Source organism: Schistocerca americana, chromosome 5 (assembly GCF_021461395.2).
Source record: "Schistocerca americana isolate TAMUIC-IGC-003095 chromosome 5, iqSchAmer2.1, whole genome shotgun sequence".
NCBI classification, from domain to species: Eukaryota; Metazoa; Arthropoda; class Insecta; order Orthoptera; family Acrididae; genus Schistocerca; species Schistocerca americana.
In genome coordinates this window covers 615,282,884-615,307,946 of record NC_060123.1, presented here as the reverse complement: position 1 = coordinate 615,307,946, position 25,063 = coordinate 615,282,884, and the positions used below count along the sequence as shown (strand labels likewise).

The 25,063-nt window shown below is 43.8% G+C and overlaps 1 protein-coding gene across 1 annotated transcript in view; it reads left to right on the top strand.

Moving 5' to 3' along the window:
* The first annotated feature begins 232 nt into the window (after positions 1–232).
* LOC124616590 (A-kinase anchor protein 14-like) overlaps positions 233–25,063 on the top strand; it is a 63,172-nt gene continuing 38,341 nt past the window's right edge. Inside the window, exon 1 of the mRNA XM_047144911.1 lies at positions 233–559. Coding sequence (XP_047000867.1) covers positions 233–559 — 327 coding nt within the window. The remainder of the gene's footprint in view (positions 560–25,063) is intronic.

Here is a 25,063-nt window from a genome sequence, read left to right as displayed (position 1 = left end):
GAACGCGGGTCCAGTGGGCCTCGTTTGGTGTGCCTGTTCAAGTAGTGTTCAGATGTTTCACTAGTAAACAGATAACCAGAAGTTCTTAACTAGACTGAATGTTCGCTCGCCAGTATATTGCTTCTATCTCTGACACAGAAGTATAATTATCGCTGATGGCAAAGATAAACATAAAAGTTCGATCGGTTTTTGTAAGAAAAGCACAACGCTTCTTGCTCTTAGCCGCTTAAAAATGAACGACGTTTCAACTAACGGCAGTTATCAGAAAGATCCATTATGTTTAAGTGTAGAAGAAATCGCCAGAGATTTTATCGAAAATCTCTTGGAGTCGGCGGTCGAGGAAATTAGAAGACAGGGTCTCAACGTAGACTTTCGGAAGCACATTGTGACACCGAAATGCTTGGTACAGTGGCCGTCCGTCAGCGACTTCACTCCCGATATCGGCTTGCAGAAAGTCGACGAATACATTCGGAGCTGGCCGAAGAACGCTGAGATGATGTACTGCATCGACTACACGGGCTGCAGGAGAGACTCGCGAAGCGATTTTCACTTTTATGAGGTGCGTGTCTTTTTCTTTTCACATTCACAAGAATCCATAATTCTATGATGTGTTTCACACTGTTGTCTAATACTGTTGGGAGCACTGCTTTTTTTAAAAAATTCTTGTATAATGTGCTCCTCTCTTAAGCAAACATAGGAGGATATGAGCTAAACATTTCAAGATCGCGTTTTGTGGCGTAATTTATTGTTAAAACTATTGGTACGGGTTGTGATCTGTAAAGCATGTTGTTGAAATGAGGTCTTAAACTTCCAACATCGTCCTTTTACAGCAAAGGCAACATCTGGATGATTTGGAATCATTTGAAGGTTGCATTCTGCAAAGATCGAAATCCCGGCTCTTCCATTTTTACGGCGGAAGTATTGGATCATTATATTATCATTAATTTAGCTCTTCAGTGAAAGTTTGCATAAACGTTGATACCACACATAGTTTGACAATGCGTTACGGCAACTGGATTAGAACAATAGGCAGCCATTGAGAGGTGCGGTAACACAAAATGTGTTTCTGACTCCAAGAAATCTGACATGTTATGATTTCAGAATACATATTTTCAGTAGATCCCAAGGTGCCAGTTCCACTTAGATACGACAGATTATCTTGAATTGCAGCGAAGAAAGTGGCAAACAATGACATCTCCATGATACTCGCTACAGAGTCCATTTTTAAATACGAAAGAAAGTCGCAGATAGTGATTGGGCTGAGACTTACGGTGTGACATTAAACTGCTGTGAGATGGAATGAATGACAATACTATTACTTAAGTCTTACGTCATATTTCTCACTTTTCTCTGGCAACCGAAGGTGAATCTGTAGTTGGAACATGGTAGGCTAATGCCCCTCTCCCTCTCCCTCTCCCTCTCTAAAAATGGCTCTGAGCACTATGGGACTTAACATCTATGGTCATCAGTCCCCTAGAACTCAGAACTACTTAAACCTAACTAACCTAAGGACACCACACAACACCCAGTCATCACGATGCAGAGGAAATCCCTGACCCCGCCGGGAATCGAACCCGGGAACCCGGGCGAAGGAAGCGAGAACGCTACCACACGACCACGAGCTGCGGACTGTCTCTCTCTCTGTGATATATATATATATATATATATATATATATATATATATATATATATATATGTGTGTGTGTGTGTGTGTGTGTGTGTGTGTGTGTGTGTGTGTGAATTTAAGGAGCTCAACAGTGGGATATTAGCACCTTTAGGAGGCTAATGTAAATTGCTGTGAGCAAACCAATAGATTGTTGCGCTCCTTATTTTCACATAATTACAGTAGCATGAGAAGAAGGTTAGATAGGAACCTCATATTTTACATTAATTTATTCCAAAGAAATGTTTCATCCCCCTGATCTTTTGTCACGTGCTACTTAAAACCAACTTCCTTGATGTCATTATTCCGCGACATGAACACAAACGTAACGGCTCTGCAAACCACAATTACGCTTCACTTGCGATGAGAAAAAGTTTTGCTGGCTGATATCAATAATTTTTTGTAGGACAACTGGCTAACCCCACGCATACAAAATTATTTTTATTTTGAACAGTTTTCACTTTACAAATTATTTTCTGTCTACAATATTTTAAAAATGAAGTTAAATAGATATAACTTCACATGAACACTTGACATGCTCGGCATGACTGATAGCGAAGAGGTGTGAGATCTATGTTTTAATGCATGTGTAATTTAGTGACATAATTTCACCCTGACTAGGTAATTTCAACTGGACACGTTGAATGAATGGACAGATCACACCTGTCTACAAGGAGGGCAATAGACGTGATACACAAAACTAACGCTTAATATCGTTGACATCCATATATAGCTAATACTTAGAAAGTGTTTTGAGTTCAAACGTAATGAGATATCTCGAGCAGAATGACGTTCTCCATGTCAGCCAGGACTAGTTCACGCGAAACTCAACTCGCTCTCTTCTCTCATAACTTCCTGAAAGCCATGGATCAAAGCAATCAGGTAGATTCAGTATTTCTCGACTTCTATAGAGTGTTTAAATCAGTTACACATCAGTGCTTATTAACGAAAGTACGAACATATGCGGCATTAAACGATATTAATGATTGGACTGAGGATTTATTGTTAGGGAGAACACTGTACGATATCTTTGGTGGAAAATCACCGACAGATACAGAAGTACCTTTGGGCATGCCCCGAGGAAGTGTCGTGAGACGCTTGTTTTTCACATTTTAAGTTAGTTATCTAGCAGACAAAATTAATAGTAACCCTAGATGTTTTTGCAGATGATGCATTTATCTATAATAGTGTACTATCTGGAACACGCTGCACAAAAATTGAGTCAGATTTTGGCTCGATTTCGAATAGGCACATTACTTGGCAACTTTCTTTAATAAAAGTTCAGATCCGTGAACCTGTGCATTTCACAAAACGGATAAACATAATATCCAAAGACTACAACGTCAATGATCACTGATGCTGACGCTTCATTGGTGAACTGTCCTTACTCGGCATGTTGAGCAGCGTAAGCATGAACATACTGTTATTGCCGTTCCTGTAGGGAAGAAAAGAAAAATCTTACCCACAGATATTGCCCTTGGGTGATGTCGTGGTCATATCCTGTGTCTTCTGCGAGAAAATTATTCTCGCAACAGATCAGTTCAACGTGTGGCCTGTGGTGTGGTTGGTGGTCCAGTTCACGGAAGACCCGGTTGTTGGATTGTCCCGTTTTCTAATAGAAAGACCTCGCGATGATCTTGAATATATCCTGCATGAGCGGGATTCCTGTGTCTTCGTGCAGCAAACGAGTGGAGTATTCCCTCGGAAGACGCAGAGCGGTCTTCAGAGCTCGGTTCTGGATGCTTTACAGCGTTGCGATGAGCTAATCTGCGGCATTTCCCCGCATCACAGCTGCACATTCTAACACTGGTCGGACCAGAATTGTATTCCAATACTGGTCAGACCAGTGTTATCAAGGGGTCACAATTGGGATCAGTCAACTTATACAAACACGATAATTTAATCATTACTGGGAATGTGGAATGGAACAATCACATGGGGTCAGTCGCAGGTAAAGCAGGTGCAGAATTCAGTTAATTGAAAAAATACTATGGAATTCTAATCAATTTGCATAGCAGAGTTCGTAAAAAAATCTCGTGTGACCCATCCTAGAATACTGCTCAAGTGTGTGGGACTCGCACCAAATCGGACTAGTCGGGAATACTGAACGTGTACAAAGGTCAGAAGGAATTTTCACAGTTAGTTTGGCCCACGGCAAATCGTCACGGACATTCTCAAAAACATGAAATGACACACCTTTCAAGAGAGACATCAACTATTCTGCGAAAGCCTGCTTACAAGGCTCCTAGAAATGGTACCACGAGAGAGTTTCAGTAAGACCCTACAGATGCCTACTCTTTGGTCCCTTAGGGACCACGATCGCAGACTAGAATGATTACAGCATGCGCAAAGAAGTTTTAAGCTGACATTCTTCTAGTACTGTATCGGCGAATGGAACGGGAAGGAACGCCAATTCGTGGTGCAGTGTGAAGTACAGAACTGTCGAAATAACGAATAAATGAAGGGTGCTTATTCAATCAACTTTTCCAATACTGAAATTTTAAACGAAAGAATAAGGACAACATTCACCACTGGTCTTCAAAAGCCATGTCACTTTTGAATTAACCTCTAATGTTTTGCTTACTCTTGTCCATTCCACAAATACAATACACTGAAAAGCCAAAGAAACTGGTGCCCCTGCCTAGTATCGTTTAGGACCCCCGCGAGCACGAAGTGCCTCAGCATGATGTGGCATGGACTAATGTCTGAAGTAGTGCTGGGTGGAATTGTTAAAATGAATCTTGCAGGGCTGTCCATAAATCCGTAAAAGTACGAGGGCGTGCAGATTTCTTTTGAACAGTACGTTGTAGGGCATCCAAGATATACTCAATAATGTTCATGTCTGGAGAGTCTGGTGGCCGACAGAATTGTTTAAACTCAGAAGAGCGTTCCTGGAGCCCCTCTGTAGCAATACTGGACGTGTGGGTTGTCGCTGGAATTGCTCAAGTCCTTTGGAATGTACAGTGGACATGAATGGTTGTAGGTGATCAGCCAAGATGCTTACGTACACGTCACCTGTCAGAGTCGTATCTAGACGTATCAGGGGTTCCATATCATTCCAACTGCACACGCCCCAAACCATTACATAGCGCTCACCAGCTTAAACAGTCCCCTGCTGACATGCAAGGTCCATGGATTCATGACGTTGTCTCCACACCCGTACACGTCCATCCGCTCGATGCAATTTGAAACAAGACTTGTCCGACCAGGTAACATGTTTCCAGTCATCAACAGTCCAATGTCGGTGTTGACGGGCACAGACGAGGTTCAAAATGGCTCTGAGCACTATGGGACTCAACTGCTGTGGTTATCAGTCCCCTAGAACTTAGAACTACTTAAACCTAACTAACCTAAGGACATCACACACATCCATGCCCGAGGCAGGATTCGAACCTGCGACCGTAGCAGTCGCACGGTTCCGGACTGCGCGCCTAGAACCGCGAGACCACCGCGGCCGGCCAAAGACGAGGCGTAAAGCTTTGTGTCGTGCAGTCGTCAAGGGTAGACGATTGGGCCTTCGGCTCCGGAAACCCAAATCGATGATGTTTCGTTGAATGGTTCGCATGCTGACACTTGCTGTTGGCCCAGCATCGAAATCTGCAGCAATTTGCGGAAGAGTTGCACTTCTATCACGCTGAACGATTCTCATCAGTTGTCGTTGGTCCCGTTCTTGCAGGATCATTTTTCCGGCCGCAGCGATGTCGGAGATTTGATGATTTACCGGATTCCTGATATTCACGGTACACCCGTGAAATGGTCGTAAGGAAAACCTCGCAGATGCTGTGACCCATAGCTCATGCGTCGACTATAACACCACCTTCAAACTCACTTAAGTCTTGATAACCTGCCATTGTAGCAGCAGTAACCGATCTAACAACTACGCCAGGTACTGGTTGTCTTAAATAGGCGTTGCCGACCATAGCGCCTTATTCTGACTGTTTACGTATTTCTCTATTTGAATTCGAATGGCTATACGTTTCTTTGCGGCTTCAGTGTAACAACGCAGCAGATTCAGTGGGTCTGTCCCCTAATACCATTAATTATCCTTGTGTCTCTCCCAACAACTATTCCACTTGATACCAGCTGGCAATTTAAAACTGTGTGCCAGACCAATACTCAAACTTAGAAACTTTGCCTTTCGCGGTTAAGTGTTCAATAGATCACTTATATGCTTAATAAGGACCAGTTTCTTTGCGGCTTCAGTGTAACAACGCAGCAGATTCAGTGTGGCTGTCCCCTAATACTACTAATTATCCTTATGTCTCTCCCAACAACTATTCCACTTGATACCAGCTGGCAATTTAAAACTGTGTGCCAGACCAATACTCAGAAACTTTGCCTTCAAGTGTTCAACAGAGCACTTTTATGCTAAATAAGGACACTGCCTGATCTCCGGGGATTTCCATTTGAGTTATAAGTTATCTGGTGAGTGTAATCCGACTGCAAGAAAAAAGTTTCATATCAGCACACTCTCAGCTGCAGATTGAAAATTTCATTCTGGAAGCTATTCCTCTTGTTGATCTGTAGGAGGCTACTCCTCTGCACTTCAGTGTTAGTTTGCTGTCCTATTATTATTACCTATCATTCCCATATAGGACTGTTCACTAGACTGGGTGGAGGAATCTCCTAGTGCTAGACTAATAGCGAAAACATCCTTTCTACATCCAGCAATTAGTGACAAGACTGGTTAGAACTACTCTCTAGTGCTTGATAAATGGCAATTACCCCTCCCCAACTCCCATGCTTTACAGCCATAGGAAAAAACAGATGAATTTTCTCGCTGATTTAGAATTTCCAGCCAATAGGAGGTTGGGGACTTAGACTGCGCCAGTATTCTGGATCAGCCATTTTGGATTGTTACATTATAGTCAGAGTGTGCCAGTATTCCAAGGGTGAAGAAATAAAGAGAGCACCCTACATCCTTCCACACCAGTGATATGCTAATTGAACTTTTATAAATAGAGAATGTGTTATTGTTATTGTATCCTTCACAATGTAATGTAATTAGCATTTGAATTTACCCCCCGAATTTCGAATTTATCACAGAGTTTTGAAATTCTCATTAAGTTTTGTACTTCCAATCATTGTTCCAGGTAGGGGCAGGGAGTGTAGGGGGAGTGAGTGCGCCGCAGGGGATTTTCGAGAGGGAGGAGGGGTAATTAATTGATCCATTTAATTAAGTGTGCGACGTAACGCGCTCTTTTTCGCACGTCGACGGCTGTTCTGCAACATATCTAGTCTACCTATCTCGATACTGCTGCAGATCTGCACACGTTAAGACCTGGCTGCAGCTACTTAAGAGATCTCAGAAAAACAGTGTTGAAGAAACAGAGATTTCGTAACTACACATCGGAGGCCGCTGTAAGTACAAAAAGCTGAAAATAGTCTTGTGAACTCTAAAGAATAAATCTGAAATGGGTTGCTGTTCAGATTTCTAAGTTCAAAGGTCCTTTTAAACTTGCATTAGGATTTTTTTTTATTGCTATTAAGCAAGATCATCAGCCCATATGTGTTCATATCATTAAAGTTCCTGTTCACAGTCCTCGTCACACTCAAACAGCCAGAACTTTTCCTATCCAATTCCGAAACGTTTACAAGAGTGACACAGTCAATAAACTGCTATTTACTTTTGCATTCGGCATTCAGTGGTTGTCTTTGAATAAAGTTTTTGCTCGCCATAAATACTCAGTAAAAAAAATTACTTAGTACCTCCACGCTTTTAGTTCAAAGTTTACACACGCGATTTTCTCCAGAACAAAATATTTCTCGACTCTTAAAATTTCACGAATAGTTAATGGTAAACACCAGCTACCTTTATAACTGTACCGAAACGCGGAAGTCACTGTATCACTTCATTTTACACATAATGCGTTCGGACACTTTCAGCATGACCGGCTCCTTCGACAACTAGTCCACTAGACTTGGCCACTGTTTCTATGTTTCGATACAGTGTATCGATACGTGGAACTGTTTCAGTGTTTCGGAACGGCTGTGGTTCACTGTTTCGAAACAGTGGTGTTTCATTCCGCCCCTATTTCGGATAACCGCACCAGATTCGATCTCGAGCCAGACACAGAAACTGTATCGTTGTTTCAAAATAAGGCTGTTTCAGTCCACCTGTGCTGGGAACGGACTAATTGTATCGAAACAGTGGTGTTTCATTCCGCTCTGTGTCGGACGAGATTCGGGCTCGGCACAGGTACTGAAACACAACATGCCACTTCATGAAACACTTTCAAGAGTGTCGAAATCTTTTTGACAAGCAACAGAATGAAGCTTAAGATATCCGAAAATAAAGCTTCGTTTCTAGCTGACTGTCCTATTACGAAATGGAGTAACATCTGCTTTATAAACACTAACCAAACAATAAAACAACGCCTACTATTCACATTCAAAATAATAAATATGTGAAAATCATTCGATTAAATTACACTTTTTTATGACATACGCTTCTCTGGTCATGTTCAGCAATCATATTAAGAAACGCAAGTAAGCCTACAACATTTTGAATAAAAAAAAAGCGTAGAGTGACAGTTATTAGACATATACATAAATTTGATGTAGGTATAATTGCAAGCAATCTGTTTGACACATCTCTTATAGTGTAATGGTGAACGGGAAGGGCTGGGAAGTATGGTGAATTTATAGTAACGGTTCGAAATACCTTGAAAGACAAAAAATTTTTTCTGTTATATTTTGTTATTTATTCGAATTATTTGGCGTTATTTGTGAGTCTATAGTCACTGTGCCTATTATCCACAATGATTCCCTTTGTGTGCATGGAAATTAGAACAGGATGGGTATATTAGCCATACTAGCGGAATGTGGGAATCCGAGTACCATATCCGTTGTTTCTGCAGTTCGCTCCCACCTCCAGTACCGTTCGTGGTGGTTCTTCTGTCTTCAGCTATGGCTGTCCTCACCCAATTGAAAAGTATGAAAGTCACACGACACGAAAGCAGCGCATTTGCTACATGAAATACGAAACTGCCAAGGCGCCCAAGTGATAGTTTCATACTTTTCGCGAAATGATTAGTGCTCTTGCAACTCATTTGTGTTTATATGGACATACTTATTCAGAAGACATTCAAGATGATAAAATGTGTAGGTTTATTAGATTACAAAACACAAACTGTTTCACTGTTTCGAAACAGAGTATCGAAACATTACATTGTACTGTTTCATTTGTTTTGAAACAGGTAAGTGTTTCAGTTTGCTCATCTCTATAGTCCACCTCTTTCTTCTTCTCTGTGCCTCTACAAGCACCTCTATCTCATGCGTTAGGTGGTAAACCGCCTCACTTCTTATTGGTTGTACAGAATTACGGCCAATCTGAACCGACTTTCAGGGCGCGGCTCGCGCCAAAATCTAGCAAGAACCAACCACTGCTCTCAGCTCATTGACGTCATTAAAAGAAGCAACTCAAAACGCTCTTGTTAAACAAAAAAATATAATGAAATAAACTTTAAGCTGTACTTTGCGTCTGAAATTTAACTATATAGTCGCGAACATTCTGGCTGTCTCTTACATATTCAAACATGCTTGAACATCCGTCATCCAATAGTAGGGGAACCACTGGTGGACTCGGTCCCACAATACTAAGCTGGAACACTTGCAAGTTTCTATAGAGAATTACAAACTGAAAATTTAATATTGGCGAATGTCCCACATACACTCACACAAGTACTCTCTTTCACACTCACCCAAACACAAAACATAAATACCTACTTGAAATTCTTGAAGTTATTACTACAGCAAAATTACGAAAGGTTTTCTAGAATGAGAACTTTCCAAATTTCAATCTAAACACTGAAGGTGTTATCATATCTTTTCAAATAGTCACAGTTGGTGAACTACTAACATATGTATATATTGATTTAGTTTTTTAAGTGTCAGATAATTCCTTTTTTGTACTGACTTCTTTTTTTAACTTCCAAATTATGACAGTTATTGACGTCAGATTTTGACAGACTGTTTACACGACAGAAGGTTATGTACCTAATATGAAGTACCTCAGGCTATTTCTAGCTCAGTAATTAATTTTTATAGTTCCAGACCCCCCCCCCTCCCTCCATGAACCGTAGGCCTTGCCGTTGGTGGGGAGGCTTGCGTGCCTCAATGATACAGATAGCCGCAACGTAGGTGCAACCACAACGGAGGGGTATCTGTTGAGAGGCCAGACAAACGTGTGGTTCCTGAATAGGGGCAGCAACTTTTCAGTAGTTGCAGGGGCAACAGTCTGGATGATTGACTGATCTGGCCCTGTAACACTAACCAAAGCGGCCTTGCTGTTTTGGTATGGCGAATGGCTAAAAGCAAGGGGAAACTACAGCCGTAATTTTTCCCGAGGCATGCAGCTTTACTGTATGATTAAATGATGATGGCGTCCTCTTGGGTAAAATGTTCTGGAGGTAAAATAGTCCCCCATTCAGATCTCCGGGTGGGGACTACTCAAGAGGACATCGTTATCAGGAGAAAGAAAACTGACATTCTCCGGATCGGAGTGTGGAATGTCAGATCCCTTAATCTGGCAGGTAGGTCAGAAAATTTAAAAAGGGAAATCGATAGGTTAAAGTTAGATATAGTGGGAATTAGTGAAGTTTGGTGGCAGGAGGAACAAGACTTTTGGTCAGGTGAATACAGGGTTATAAATACAAAATCAAATAGGGGTAATGCAGGAGTAGGTTTAATAATAAATAAAAAAATAGGAGTGCGGGTAAGCTACTACAAACAGCATAGTGAACGCATTATTGTGGCCAAGATAGGCACGAAGCCCACAGTAGGAAAAGGAAGAGAAGGTGAATATGGATTGGGGCTAAGAAATGAAAGAGGAAGCCGCCTGGTAGAATTTTGCACAGAGCATAACTTAATCATAGCTAACACTTGGTTCAAGAATCATGAAACAAGTTTGTATACATGGAAGAACCCTGGAGAAACTAAAAGGTTTCAGACAGATTATGTAATGGTAAGACGGAGATTTAGGAACCAGATTTTAAATTGTAAGCCATTTCCAGCGGCAGATGTGGACTCCGATCACAATCTATTGGTTATGAACTGTAGATTAAAACTGAAGAAACTGCAAAAAGGTGGGAATTTAAGGAGAAGGGACCTGGATAAACTGAAAGAACCAGAGGTTGTACAGAGTTTCAGGGAGAGCATAAGGGAACAGTTGACAGGAACGGGGGAAATAAATACAGTAGAAGAAGAATGGGTAGCTTTGAGGAATGAAATAGTGAAGGCAGATGAGGAACAAGCAGGTAAAAATACGAGGGCTGGTAGAAATCCTTGGGTAACAGAAGAAATATTGAATTTAATTGATGAAAGGAGAAAATACAAAATGCAGCAAATGAAGCAGGCAAAAAGGAATACAAACGTCTCAAAAATGAGATCGACAGGAAGTGCAAAATGGCTAAGCGGGGATGGCTAGAGGACAAATGTAAGGATGTAGAGGCTTATCTCATGAGGGGTAAGATAGATACTGCCTACAGGAAAACTAGAGAGACCTTTGGAGAAAAGAGAACCACTTGCATGAATATCAAAAACTCAGATGGAAAAAACTCAGATGGAAACCCAATTCTAAGCAAAGAAGTGATAGCAGAAAGGTGGAATGAGTATATAGAGGGTTTATACAGGGGTGATGTTCTTGAGGACAATATTATGGAAATGGAAGAGGAGGTAGATGAAGATGAAATGGGAGATATGATACTGGGTTAAGAGTTTGACAGAGCAATGAAAGACCTATGTCGAAACAAGGCCCTGGGAGTAGACGACATTCCATTAGAACTACTGACAGCCTTGGGAGAGCCAGTCATGACAAAACTCTGCCGTCTGGTGAGCAAGATGTATGAGACAGGCGAAATTCCCTCAGTCTTCAAGAAGAAAATAATAATTCCAATCCCAAAGAAAGCAGGTGTTGACATATGCGAAAATTACCGAACTATCAGTTTAGTAAGTGACAGCTGCAAAACACTAACACGAATTCTTTACAGACGAATGGAAAAAAAACTGGTAGAAGCCAACCTCGGGGAAGATCAGTTAGGATTCCGTAGAAATGTTGGAACACATGAGGTAATACTGACCCTACGACTTATCTTAGAAGAAAGATTAAGGAAAGGCAAACCTACGTTTCTAGCATTTGTAGACTTAGAGACAGCTTTTGACAATGTTGACTGGAATACTCTCTTTCAAATTCTGAAGGTGACAGGGATAAAATACAGGGAGCGAAAGGCTATTTACAATTTTTACAGAAACCAGATGGCAGTCGAGGGACATGAAAGGGAAGCAGTGGTTGGGAAGGGAGTGAGACAGGGTTGTAGCCTCTCCCCAATGTTATTCAATCTGTATGTTGAGCAAGCAGTAAAGGAAACGAAAGAAAAGTTCAGAGTAGGTATTAAAATACATGGAGATGAAATAAAAACTTTGAGGTTCGCCAATGACATTGTAATTCTGTCAGAGACAGCAAAGGACTTGGAAGAGCAGTTGAACGGAATGGACAGTGTCTTGAAAGGAGGATATAAGATGAACATAAACAAAAGCAAAACGAGGATAATGGAATGTAGTCGAATTAAGTCGGATGATGCTGTGGGAATTAGATTAGGAAATGAGACACTCAAAGCAGTAAAGGAGTTTTCCTATTTGGGGAGCAAAATAACTGAGGATGGTCGAAGTAGAGAGGATATAAAATGTAGACTGGGAATGGAAAGGAAAGCGTTTCTGAAAGTATTGGTATGTAGTGTAGCCATGTATGGAAGTGAAACATGGACAATAAATAGTTTAGACAAGAAGAGAATAGAAGCTTTCGAAATGTTGTGCTACAGATGAATGCTGAGGATTAGATGGGTAGATCACATAACTAATGAGGAGATGTTGAAGAGGATTGGGGAGAAGAGAAGTTTGTGGCACATCTTGACTAGAAGAAGGGATCGGTTGGTAGGACATGTTCTGAGGCATCAAGGGATCACCAATTTAGTATTGGAGGGCAGCGCGGAGGGTAAAAATCGTAGAGGGAGACCAAGAGATGAACACACGAAGCAGATTCAGAAGGATGTAGGTTGCAGTAGGTACTGGGAGATGAAGAAGCTTGCACAGGATAGAGTAGCATGGAGAGCTGCATCAAACCAGTCTCAGGACTGAGGACCACAACAACGACAACATCATAGTTCCAGAGAATGTAACTACTCTGTAAGCGCCTCTCTGCTACTTTCACACGCTGCAGTCATGCCATATGGTCATGATGCACGTCTGCAAGACACAGCTTGCCCATTGCAGATTGCATAAGATTCTGACTGCTTACACTGGAGCCCACATACATTCATACAAGATAGCTTTAGTAGACAAATTGGTGATAGCGCCGTAGCTGCGATGCCTCAAGTTCTCAATTAATTTAATATCAAAAGTGTGCTCGTTTTGGCAAGGGGCTGGGGGGAGGGCTGGAGATTTCCCAGGAGGGGGAAAAGTGGCTCAGAACTGAACTGAGAACTGGTGACGAGGGTTGCAGCCCTTTATCCAGAGAGGAAGGGGGGAAGGAGGAGGGGGATGGTTGGGGTGGATCTGTTTCTCAGAAGGATGGGTTATCCCCAGGGGGTCATAAATCAATCCTGTGGTGGTCATAAACCACTTAGCAGAACAGTTGGATGTCACAGATCAATCACTTGCCACAATTTAGGTAACACATCAATTTGATATCGAAAGTGTACCAGAACTCTCTTTGCTCCATTACTGATGTCAGCAACCATGCTTGAATCTTTTTCAAGAAAATAGTGTAATTTCTGAGTACTTGTACTTTTGCACTCACTTTATCGTGTTATAATTATGCAGTAATGTAAAGTGATTGCTACTGCAGCGTATTGCACATGACGTAATAAAATCTGTGTTTTTCATTTAATATGAATTTTTTTAACACGAACTCTTGATTTTTTCGATCGTAGTTAATGAGGTTTTTCTTTTTTTTTTTTGTCATCAGTCTACTGACTGGTTTGATGCGGCCCGCCACGAATTCCTTTCCTGTGCTAACCTCTTCATCTCAGAGTAGCACTTGCAACCTACGTCCTCAATTATTTGCTTCACGTATTCCAATCTCTGTCTTCCTCTACAGTTTTTGCCCTCTACAGCTCCCTCTAGTACCATGGAAGTCATTCCCTCATGTCTTAGCAGATGTCCTATCATCCTGTCATTTCTCCCTATCAGTGTTTTCCACATATTCCTTTCCTCTCCGATTCTGCATAGAGCCTCCTCATTCCTTACCTTATCAATCCACCTAATTTTCAACATTCGTCTATAGCACCACATCTCAAATGCTTCGATTCTCTTCTGTTCCGGTTTTCCCACAGTCCATGTTTCACTACCATACAATGCTGTACTCCAGACGTACATAGTCAGAAATTTCTTCCTCAAATTAAGGCCGGTATTTGATATTAGTAGACTTCTCTTGGCCAGAAATGCCTTTTTTGCCATAGCGAGTCTGCTTTTGATGTCTTCCTTGCTCCGTCCATCATTGGTTATTTTACTGCCTAGGTAGCAGAATTCCTTAACTTCATCGACTTCGTGACCATCAATCCTAATGTTAAGTTTCTCGCTGTTCTCATTTCTACTACTTCTCATTACCTTCATCTTTCTCCGATTTACTCTCAAACCATACTGTGTACTCATTAGACTGTTCATTCCGTTCAGCAGATCATTTAATTTTTCTTCACTTCTTCACTTTCACTCAGGATAGCAATGTCATCAGCGAATCGTATCATTGATATCCTTTCACCTTGTATTTTTATTCCACTCCTGAACCTTCCTTTTATTTCCATCATTGATTCCTCGATGTACAGATTGAAGAGTAGGGGCGAAAGGCTATAGCCTTATCTCACACCCTTCTTAATACGAGCACTTCGTTCTTGATCGTCCACTCTTATTATTCCCTCTTAGTTGTTGTACATATTGTATATGACCCATCTCTCCCTGTAGCTTACCCCTACTTTTTTCAGAATCTCGAACAGCTTGCACCATTTTATATTGTCGAACGCTTATTCCAGGTCAACAAATCCTATGAAAGTGTTTTGATTTTTCTTTAGCCTTCAACAAATCCTATAAAAGTGTTTTGATTTTTCTTTAGCCTTGCTTCCATTATTAGCCGTAACATCAGAATTGCCTCTCTCGTCCCTTTACTTTTATTAAAGCCAAACTGATCGTCACCTAGCGCATTCTCAATTTTCTTTTCCATTCTTCTGTATATTATTCTTGTAAGCAGCTTCGATGCATGAGCTGTTAAGCTGATTGTGCGATAATTCTCGCACATGTCAGCTCTTGCCGTCTTCGTAATTGTGTGGATGATGCTTTTCCGAAAGTCAGATGGTATGTCGCCAGACTCACATATTCTACACACCAACGTGAATAGTCGTTTTGTTGCCACTTCCCCCAATGATTTTAGAAATTCTGATGGAATGTTATCTATCCCTTCTGCCTTATTTGACCGTAAGTCCTCCAAAGCTCTTTTAAATTCCGATTATAATACTGGATCCCCTATCTCTTCTAAATCGACTCCTTTTTCTTCTTCTATCACATCAGACAAATCTTCACCCTCATAGAGGCTTTCAATGTATTCTTTCCACCTATCTGCTCTCTCCTCTGCATTTAACAGTGGAATTCCCGTTGCACTCTTAATGTTACCACCGTTGCTTTTAATGTCACCAAAGGTTGTTTTGACTTTCCTGCATGCTGAGTCTGTCCTTCCGACAATCATATTTTTTCGATGTCTTCACATTTTTCCTGCAGCCATTTCGTCTTAGCTTCCCTGCACTTCCTGTTTATTTCATTCCTCAGCGACTTGTATTTCTGTATTCCTGATTTTCCCGGAACATGTTTGTACTTCCTCCTTTCATCAATCAACTGAAGTATTTCTTCTGTTACCCATGGTTTCTTCGCAGCCACCTTCTTTGTACCTATGTTTTCCTTCCCAACTTCTGTGATGGCCCTTTTTAGAGATGTCCATTCCTTTTCAACTGTGCTGCCTACTACACTATTCCTTACTGCTGTATCTATATCGTTAGAGAACTTTAAACGTATCTCGTCGTTCCTTAGTACTTCCGCATCCCACTTCTTTGCGTATTGATTCTTCCTGACTAATGTCTTGAACTTCAGCCTACTCTTCATCATTACTATATTGTGATCTGAGTCTATATCTGCTCCTGGGTACGCCTTACAATCCAGTATTTGATTTCAGAATCTCTGTCTGATCATGATGTAATCTAATTGAAATCTTCCCGTATCTCCCGGCCTTTTCCAAGTATACCTCCTCCTCTTGTGATTCTTGAACAGGGTATTCGCTATTACTAGCTGAAACTTGTTACAGAACTCAATTAGTCTTTCTCCTCCTTCATTCCTTGTCCCAAGCCCATATTCTCCTGTAACCTTTTCTTCTACCCCTTCCCCTACAACTGCATTCCAGTCGCCCATGACTATTAGATTTCCGTCCCCCTTTACATACTGCATTACCCTTTCAGTATCCTCATACACTTTCTCTATCTGTTCATCTTCAGCTTGCGACGTCGGCATGTATACCTGAACTATCGTTGTTGGTGTTGGTCTGCTGTCGATTCTGATTAGAACAACCCGGTCATTGAACTGTTCACAGTAACACACCCTCTGCCCTACCTTCCTATTCATAACGAATCCTACACCTGTTATACCATTTTCTGCTGCTGTTGATATTACTCGATACTCATCTGATCAGAAATCCTTGTCTTCCCTCCACTTCACTTCACTGACCCCTACTATATCTAGATTGAGCCTTTGCATTTCCCTTTTCAGATTTTCTAGTTTCCCTACCACGTTCAAGCTTCTGACATTCCACGCCCCGACTCGTAGAACGTTATCCTTTCGTTGATTATTCAATCTTTTTCTCATGGTAACCTCCCCCTTGGCAGTCCCCTCCCAGAGATCCGAATGGGGGACTATTCAGGAATCTTTTGCCAGTGGAGAGATCATCATGGCACTTCTTCAATTACAGGCCACATGTCCTGTGGATACATGCTACGTGTCTTTAATGCAGTGGTTTCCATTGCCTTCTGCATCCTCATGTCGTTGATCATTGCTGATTCTTCCGCCTTTAGGGGCAATTTCCCACCCCTAGGACAAGAGAGTGCCCTGAACCTCTATCCGCTCGTCCGCCCTCTTTGACAAGGCCGTTGGCAGAATGAGGCTGACTTCTTATGCCGGAAGTCTTCGGCCGCCAATCCTGATTATTTATCAAAATAAAGACGTTTTGCTTATGAATCAAAGACGCTACCCCTAGACCACGGGTACCCACGACGAGGTTATACTGTATCACAAATAAAGTTTAATTCCTGATATGATTTAAGACCGAAGACGTGATACACTAGGGATATTTAGTTTGCTGCATGTGCACGTAAATTCCTATTTCTGTATCATTTCTATGTAAATCACCAGTTATGGGCGGCGATGCAACGTTCTGGAGTCTTATCCGAAGTGGCCTGGATGTATCCAACCCCATTGTTCTCAAAATCTTTCCCGGAGGTTTCTGGTTCAACCGATCCCTGGTCGTACTATCACTGTAGCTACGATTCGTCGCTCCTGTACTCACTTCTACCAGTAACATCACCACAATCTAGTATGAATGAACTACATTTTACCTCAAATAAATGATAAAGAGACTGTTTCTCAATTTTCTTTCTCGAAAAACATTCAAAATAATTACATTTTTGTAACTTTCTAATAGATGTCAAGTGACCAGACTAAAATCGATCTAGCGGTTCTAGGCGCTCAGTCCGGATCCGCGCGACTGCTACGGTCGCAGGTTCGAATCCTGCCTCGGGCGTGGATGTGTCTTATGTCCTTAGGTTAGTTAGGTTTCAGTAGTTCTGAGTTCTAGGGGACTGATGACCATCGATGTTAAGTCCCATAGTGCTCAGAGCCATTTGAACCATTTTGAACTAAAATCGAGTGAAATGCTTGAAAGTTTTGTGTAACAAATATAATGTGACTCTAAGCCGAACTTAAGTAAAAGCGAAGAAGGCTAATGCTAAAACGATCCAGACGAAGAAAAAATTATAATTTTTCGTATTGTATGAAAACCATTAGGTGAAATTTACAGCTATGGACTTCAAATATGAAATATGTGTCCTACATAGACACTGCTTGCAATGAAAGGAACAATTGTATTCACCGGATATATTTATAAAGAAAATACCATGCCTTAGCCAAAGGGGGCAGTGGAAGGGTACATCAGGTGATTTGTATTTTTCATTATACATGCTGTTTAAAATATGTAATCCAATGACTTTACATGGTCAGAGAAGGCAGACTTAGTGTATATCATGGATTCCGATGAAAACGACCAAAGTTCTATTTCTGAATTTTTGTGAGTTTTTCATCATTTGTTTTATTGCATGTTCTTTAGAGACAGACACTTCTGTCTCTCCTACCTTGGCCATTGTGTATGTAAGCATTTGTAATTTTCGTTCTTAATAAGTATGTTAACATGAAATTGTGTAAGTATGGTTATTTCAAAAAATGATAATCACCATTTTCACAGATGACGGACCAGGTGTCGAATTTTTCTAAACGGTACTTGTAACGATTTCCCGAATAACGGGTTGCCGACGAACTATAGCAACCACGTTTTATTTATCATGCGGATCGCTGCTAACAGCAGCAAACTTTTTCAGAGACTGCGGTTATTAATTCTCTACGAAATCCGATGTCTCAGCGAAATCAAACTGACGCGCCTATAATAATTATTATTCACGCGGACGCGAATCAGAAATTGCGAGCCTATTACTGCGGCAGCGGACAATGGTTCTACATATCTCTTTCTCAAAATCACAATAGTTAATAATATTTGTCATTTTGCCAATCTAATTCTTCATCTGGGTCTGAAATGGAGAGTTATAACATGTAGGCCAGCTTCCATGAAATTTGAAAGAACTTTAAATTCTTACTATTTCATAAAAAACCAGCAAGCACCAGAACTGTTTACAACCTATAGGTACAACGTCCTAAATGTAAACTAAACAGTATGAACAAAAACATATATATTTTCCACGTCACTGAAGGTGTCTTCCAGACAGTAAATGCTAGATACGTATAGGACAAAGACTGTGTTTTATTCAGCTGCGATTAGACGGTCCGAAAATAATAATTATAAACATAACGTACAACAACATTATACGCAACTGAGAAAAACAGAACTGTATAAGCTAAAGATGTGTAAGCTTTGTTCAGCGTCTGATCGTATTCTAATTGTTTGTGTATCGAATTTTCTGAGGCGGAAATAGGGGACCAGGCTAGAATTTGCCTAAGCAAGCCAGAGCAACCACCAAAAGACGACTGTCTGGGCAGTACACAGTAACGGAGGTCAGTCCGCCACGCGGATTCGGTCCGAGGCTTGGTTACCTGCCAGATCCGGCAGCTAGCGCGATGCACGTTACGCTGCACGAACAGGTCAGTCCAGATTCGGTAATATCCAAATACACTCAGTTTTATTCACGATCGCGATTCTCCATCAAAAACTGTCTCTACCGATTTCGGGAATTCCTGACACAGTCGGTAGTCCATCAGTAATAACGAAATAAATATTCGGTAAAATGCGTCATTCTCTAGTGAGGTTATTGAAGACTCCGGATTAGAAATGATCTGAATGAAGATAAGCATCAACGGTGGCTGGAAGAGGGTAACGGATGTTTCTATAGCCCTGCCTGGGGAGGTGTACTGGGAGAACGCTTCAGTGATAACTCGAAGAATACAATGCGTAGGGTTCTTAGTCATACTATGATAACACTGGGAGATTTCAGATTATCAGCAATACACTAAGGAAATTACAGGCGTCATGGATTGCGATTCAAATGAGATTAAAAGTCTTTTCTGGAAATTATCGCACCTAACTGCAAAGCTTTTAGAGGAGTTGAACTGAATGTTAACAAATGTTGAAAATACATCTGGTTAGCATGTGTGACAGGGAAGTGAATGCAGATAATATGGCCGTTAACACCAAGCATTCATTTCTGAGGATTAAAACTGCAGTACCGATGAATACAATTAAGGGTATTGTACAGTACCAATTTCACTTTTGCCGGCTTTTTCAAAAATATTTAAAAAGATTGTGTTCAAGCATATCCTTAAGCATCTGACTGCAAATGATATCCAAGTCACTCTTTGGGTTGCTTAAGGGTTCCAATATAGAGAAAGCTATTTATAAGTACAGTAAGAATGTCCTTAATTAATTAGATAACAACTGGCATTTTCTGTGACCTGTCAAATCCTTTGGCTTTGTGAATCACAGCATTTGCTTAAGTAAATTAGAATATTATATAATTGCGTAGGCTTCTGCAGCCAAAGTCAGTCGACATAAAAGTTTTCTGGGTATGGTACCACGTTATAATGTATAAAACTACTGCTGCTGGACAAAAACCAACGGTTGAGCCACAGTTGCAGCGGCCTTCTTCTGGGTCACTGGTGCGCTCTAGCTTTTTTTTCTTTTATTGTGATTTCATGCCTCAGCTGAGTCGAGCTAGCAGTGGCCTACATACGCCACTCTTCGGCCAAAAAACACAACATACCTACACGGAAGGCATAAAAAACATAAAAAACATGGTAAACACATGATGAACACTGCACAAGAAATCAGAAGTCGTTCGACGGGAGACACTGTAATGAAGGGTGGCACCAGTTGAAAACAGATGAAGATGCCCAGGTGGAGACACGAACATAGTAGAAAACACTGATGAAGACACTGTATACAATTGGAGAGACACTGATGCAGGGATACACTGGCGACGATCATTGGTGAAGCAATCACACTGACGAAGGGGGAGGGGGGCTGCCTCCAGGTCAAGGGGAGGGGTAGGAGGATGGGAAAAGGAAGGGGGTGGGAGCCAGTTGGAGAAAGAAGGGAGAGCGGGGGGGAGGAGAGAGGGGGGGTTGGGAGCCCAGGGAGAGGGATGGTAGCGGGAGATGTGGCAGAGAGGAGGGGGGAAAAGGAAGGTGAGGAGGGAGAGAGGGAGCCCTGATGGAAAAAGGGGTGAACGGTAGGGGAGAGTCAGAGTTGGTAGGATGGGTAGATGGACGGGACAAGGACCCCATCAGGGAGGGGGAGTTGGCAGAAACTACCTTGAGGAAGGGTATGGAGGGTGTAAAGGTGGAGATCAGGTGGGATGCAAGAATACAGGTGCAGCAGCGGGCAGGAAAGGATGGGAGAGACAAGCGAGTGTGGGGGATTGAGCCTGAGGGAGGCGTAAAAGATCTGTATCCATTCGAGGAAAAGGAGAAGGTGCAGGAATGGAATCAAGTCATATAGGATCCACGTGGGGATTAGAGACGGATGCGATATGTGAGGCAGAGCACGTGGCGTTCGAGCATTTGGAGGGACTTATAGTAGGTGGGAGGGGTGGGGATCCAGGCAGGATGAGCATAGCAGAGGGTGGGCGGATGAGGGATTTATAAGTGTGGAGGATGGTGGAGGGTTCCAGACCCCATGTGTGGCCAGAGGAGGTGGAGTCGGGAACATGCCTTGGCTTGGATCGTCCGGAGATGGGGGCTCCAGGAAAGGCGACGGTCAAGGGTGACACCAAGGTACTTGAGGGTGGTGTTGAGGTGAATAGAACGGCCATAGATGGTGACATAAAAATCAAGGAGGCGGGAGGAAGGGGTAGTTTTTCCTACAATGGTTGTCTGAGTTTTGGAAGGATTGACTTGAGCAACCAGTGGTTACACTAAGTGGTGAACCGGTCAATATGGGATTAGAGCGTTGCAGGGCGGGGGCGAGGGCAAGGAAGGCAGTGTCATTGGCATACAGGAGAAGGTGGATAGGGGGGGGGGGGGCGTGAAGGCAGCGGCATGTCCACCGTGTATAGAAGGTAGCGAGGGGGGGAGAGGACGGAACCTTGGGGCACACTGGCAGAGGGATAGAAGGTGTATGAATCCGTGTTATGGATGGTGACATAGGAAGGATGGTGGGAAAGAAAGGAGGTGATCAGATGGATGTAGTTAATTGGAAGGGCGAAGGTTTGGAGCTTGAAGAGGACACCACACTGCCATACACGGGCATAGGGACAGTCAAGGTCGAGGGAGAGGAAGATGGCGGAGCGACCGGAGTTGAGTTGTTTGGAGAGGAGATGAATGAGGTGAAGGAGAAGGTCATCGGCAGAGAAGGACGGCCAAAAGCCATCCAAGTACTGGAAGCCAGGAGAGAGTGGAAGGGCAGAGGTGTGAGTTCGATCAAGGACATCAGGGAAGAGGGAATAATCGAACTGGGGATCGTCAGGGAGGGTAAAGACATCGGTGAGGTAAGAAGCAAGATGTTTGGCCTTACTAAGGTTATCAGGAAAGGGGTGGTCATCATGAAGGAGAGGGTAGTGGGGGGGGGGGGGGGGGGGTAGATCCGGTAAGGCAGTGAAAGGCTGACCAGTACTTAGGCAAGTTGATAGGTAGGGTAGTATTAAGATGCGTGCATGTCTGTCGCGAGTCCTGGCATTTCTTGGCCATGAGCAAGTTTTGGACATGTTGTTGGAGTTGCAGGTGGCGTCGTAGTGTGTCCCGGTTTCACGTCTGAAGGAAAGCATGCTAGAGATGGCGGGATTCACAGAGGAGGAGTGGGCCTGTGGGGGTAAAGTGGGACGGTGCTGCTGGATGGCGACGGTAGGGATGTGAGCCTCCACAGCCTCAGACAAGGTCTGCTGGAGAAAGGAGGCAGCACGGGTAACATCATCAGGGTGGTGGTAGATGACGGGGTGGCTATCAATCTGGGTAGTGAGGGTATCCCAGTAGGCATTCCAGTCGGCACGGGAATAGTCGTGGACATGCTTCACGGGAGGGTCGATGCGAGGGTCGGGATGGGGGCAACGACCATCTGATTCAGTTAGGACAGGGAGATGGCCACTGACAATAGGGTTGAGGATGTCATGCAGAAAAGGAGGTTAGGAGAGGCCAGGATGACATAAAGTGTGGTATTGGATTCAGGGTGTGTGTGTTGGGGAATGGGAATGAGAATGAGGTCACCATGGGAGGGGGGGGGGGGGGGAAGAACCAATGCCACCGCAGTAGCTGGGCAGTGGAACGACTATGGATGTTGAGGTCAGCAGCAATGACATAGGAGGAGAAGGTATGATTGATGTGTGGAAAGGAAGTTGAAAGGAATAGGGTCAGAGGGGCAGACATATATGGTGGTGCAGCTAATGGTAAGGCCGGGGAAGAAGAGAATGAGTATCAGGTGTTCTGTCGGATCAGGAAGGAGGGGTTGGAGCCGAAAAGGGATCTGGCGATGGTGGCCAATGGCTATCCCCACCATGCGCTATCAGTAGGGTATTATCGGAGTGGTGAAAGACGTAAGGCGACGTGTGGATGGGATTTTGAGGCTGGAGAAAGGTTTTGTTCAGGAGGAAGGCATCCACGCGGTGGGTCATGAGGGTATGCATAAGGAGGTTCTTGTTAACGGGAAGGAAGTGGATGTTGTTGAACAAGATACGGTGCTGTCACGCCATGGTGGGGTTTAAACGAGGCTGTCAAGACGGGAGAAGATAAAGTGGACTAGGTTATGGGAGTAGGTGGCGAAGGTGTTAAGCTGAAAGATGGAACGGACAGCTATGTAGAGAGTGTAGGGGCGCTGAAAGGGGTGGATATTCCGATGATGTCCTCGGCTGTGGGAAGGTGCGAAGGGTGTCACCAGGATGGGTAGGATCATCAATGGGACGGACAGGCACAGTGAGTTTGGGAGAGACGGGATGGGGCCGGGCCTTATATTTTTGGGAGTAGGTGTGGTGAGAAAGGCTACAGGTGTTGCAGGTGGGGGGGGGGGGGGGGATTCGAAGTTAGGACACTGCCAGAGGCAATGTGCCTGTTTGCAGTGAGGGCAGATGGGGGCCTTGCGACACTCAGATGTGTAGTGCGCATTGTACTGGAATGGACTGGGGAGGGGAACGGGAAGGGTCGACTTTGTCGTGGCAGTTAAACAACAGGACGCTCTCTTTCAGGAAATGGTCAATGGAGGGGGTGGACTCCACATGAGGAAGATCCACATGAGGAAGGTAGGGCCGGTGGAATTATGGATGCAGCAGGCCGCCTGGATTTCAAGGTGGGCATGGGTGTTAAGCTCTGCCAACACCTCCTCCTCCGTGATCATCAGGCTAAGCCGAGTGATCACGGTGGTGAGGGTCGGCGGGTGGCATGGGGTTGGGGTTGGTGAGAGGAGGGGGAGGATGGAGCAGTGGTGAAGGCGGCATTGGGGCCAAAGTGGATACAGGGGATTCTGGCCAGGATATCAGTGTGGAGGGTGGGGCTGGGAGAGGAGATAAGGGCAGAGTCCCTACAGGGGATAAGGAGGGAGATAGGGGCACTAGGGTAGTACTTCCGGAGAAGCATGGTTAGGTTATGGGCTCCCAGGAGGGATGGGTGAGAATTGGATAGGACATACCTGTAAGTAGAGGTAGGGGAGGAGACTGAGAGGAGGGGAGGGGAGGAGGTGGCAGGAGGTGTGACGTCAATGTTGTCAGGGGGTGTGGGAGGAGGGAGAGGCTGTGATTTTATAGGGTTGGAGGAGGCTAGGGCGCTTAACCACAGCAGAGGAGTGAGAGGAGGTTTGGGGGACTGGAGCGACTGGGAGATGGTGGGAAGAGGCAGGTCCCGGTGATGGTGATGGTGAGATAGCAGCGTGGGTAGTGACTCGTCGAGCGACCAACCTGGCGGGGACTGTAGAAGCTGATGTAGTGGCAGGGGAGGGGGGAAGTGGAGGGAAGGGATCAGATGAGGGTGAAGGATTTTGCTGAGCTGGAGCAGGAGCAGGAGCAGGAGCAAGAGATATGGCGCAAGAAAGGGTGTAGTGGTTGTAAGGGGGAGGAGGGGGGAAGTTGAGGAGGGGACGACTGTGGCCACCAAGTAATGGTGGTGGCAGCGGCCGATGGGGATGTGTAGACTATTGCAGTTGTGATGGCCCTGGTGGTGGGGATTGTCATGGTGAGGGATTACCAGGGGAAAAAACAGAACAGGAGAACTGGAACAATAAGGGACGAAGACAGAGATGAAACACATGTGAAGCTGATTAGGGCTGATGGGCGGCTGGAACCTGTGAAGGCCGCTGAAACCAACGAGGGCTGCTGGAACTGATGAGGGCCGCTGGAAACGGCGAGGGCTGCTGGCATAGTGGGGCATGGTTGGAACGGTTGCAACGATTTGAATGGCTGGAATGGCTGGAACGACTTGAATGGCTGGAACGGCTGGGCTGCTGCTGGAACCGGCGAGGGCTGCTGGTGTATCTGGAACCGGCTGGCGTGGCTGGAAACCAGCTGGGCTACTGGCGCTACCGGAACTTGAAACTGGACCTGGCACTGGTGTCACTGCTAGGCTGCTGCACATGTGAGAAATCATAGCACTTCAACGATTCTGGTTAACAATCCTCGAAGGACG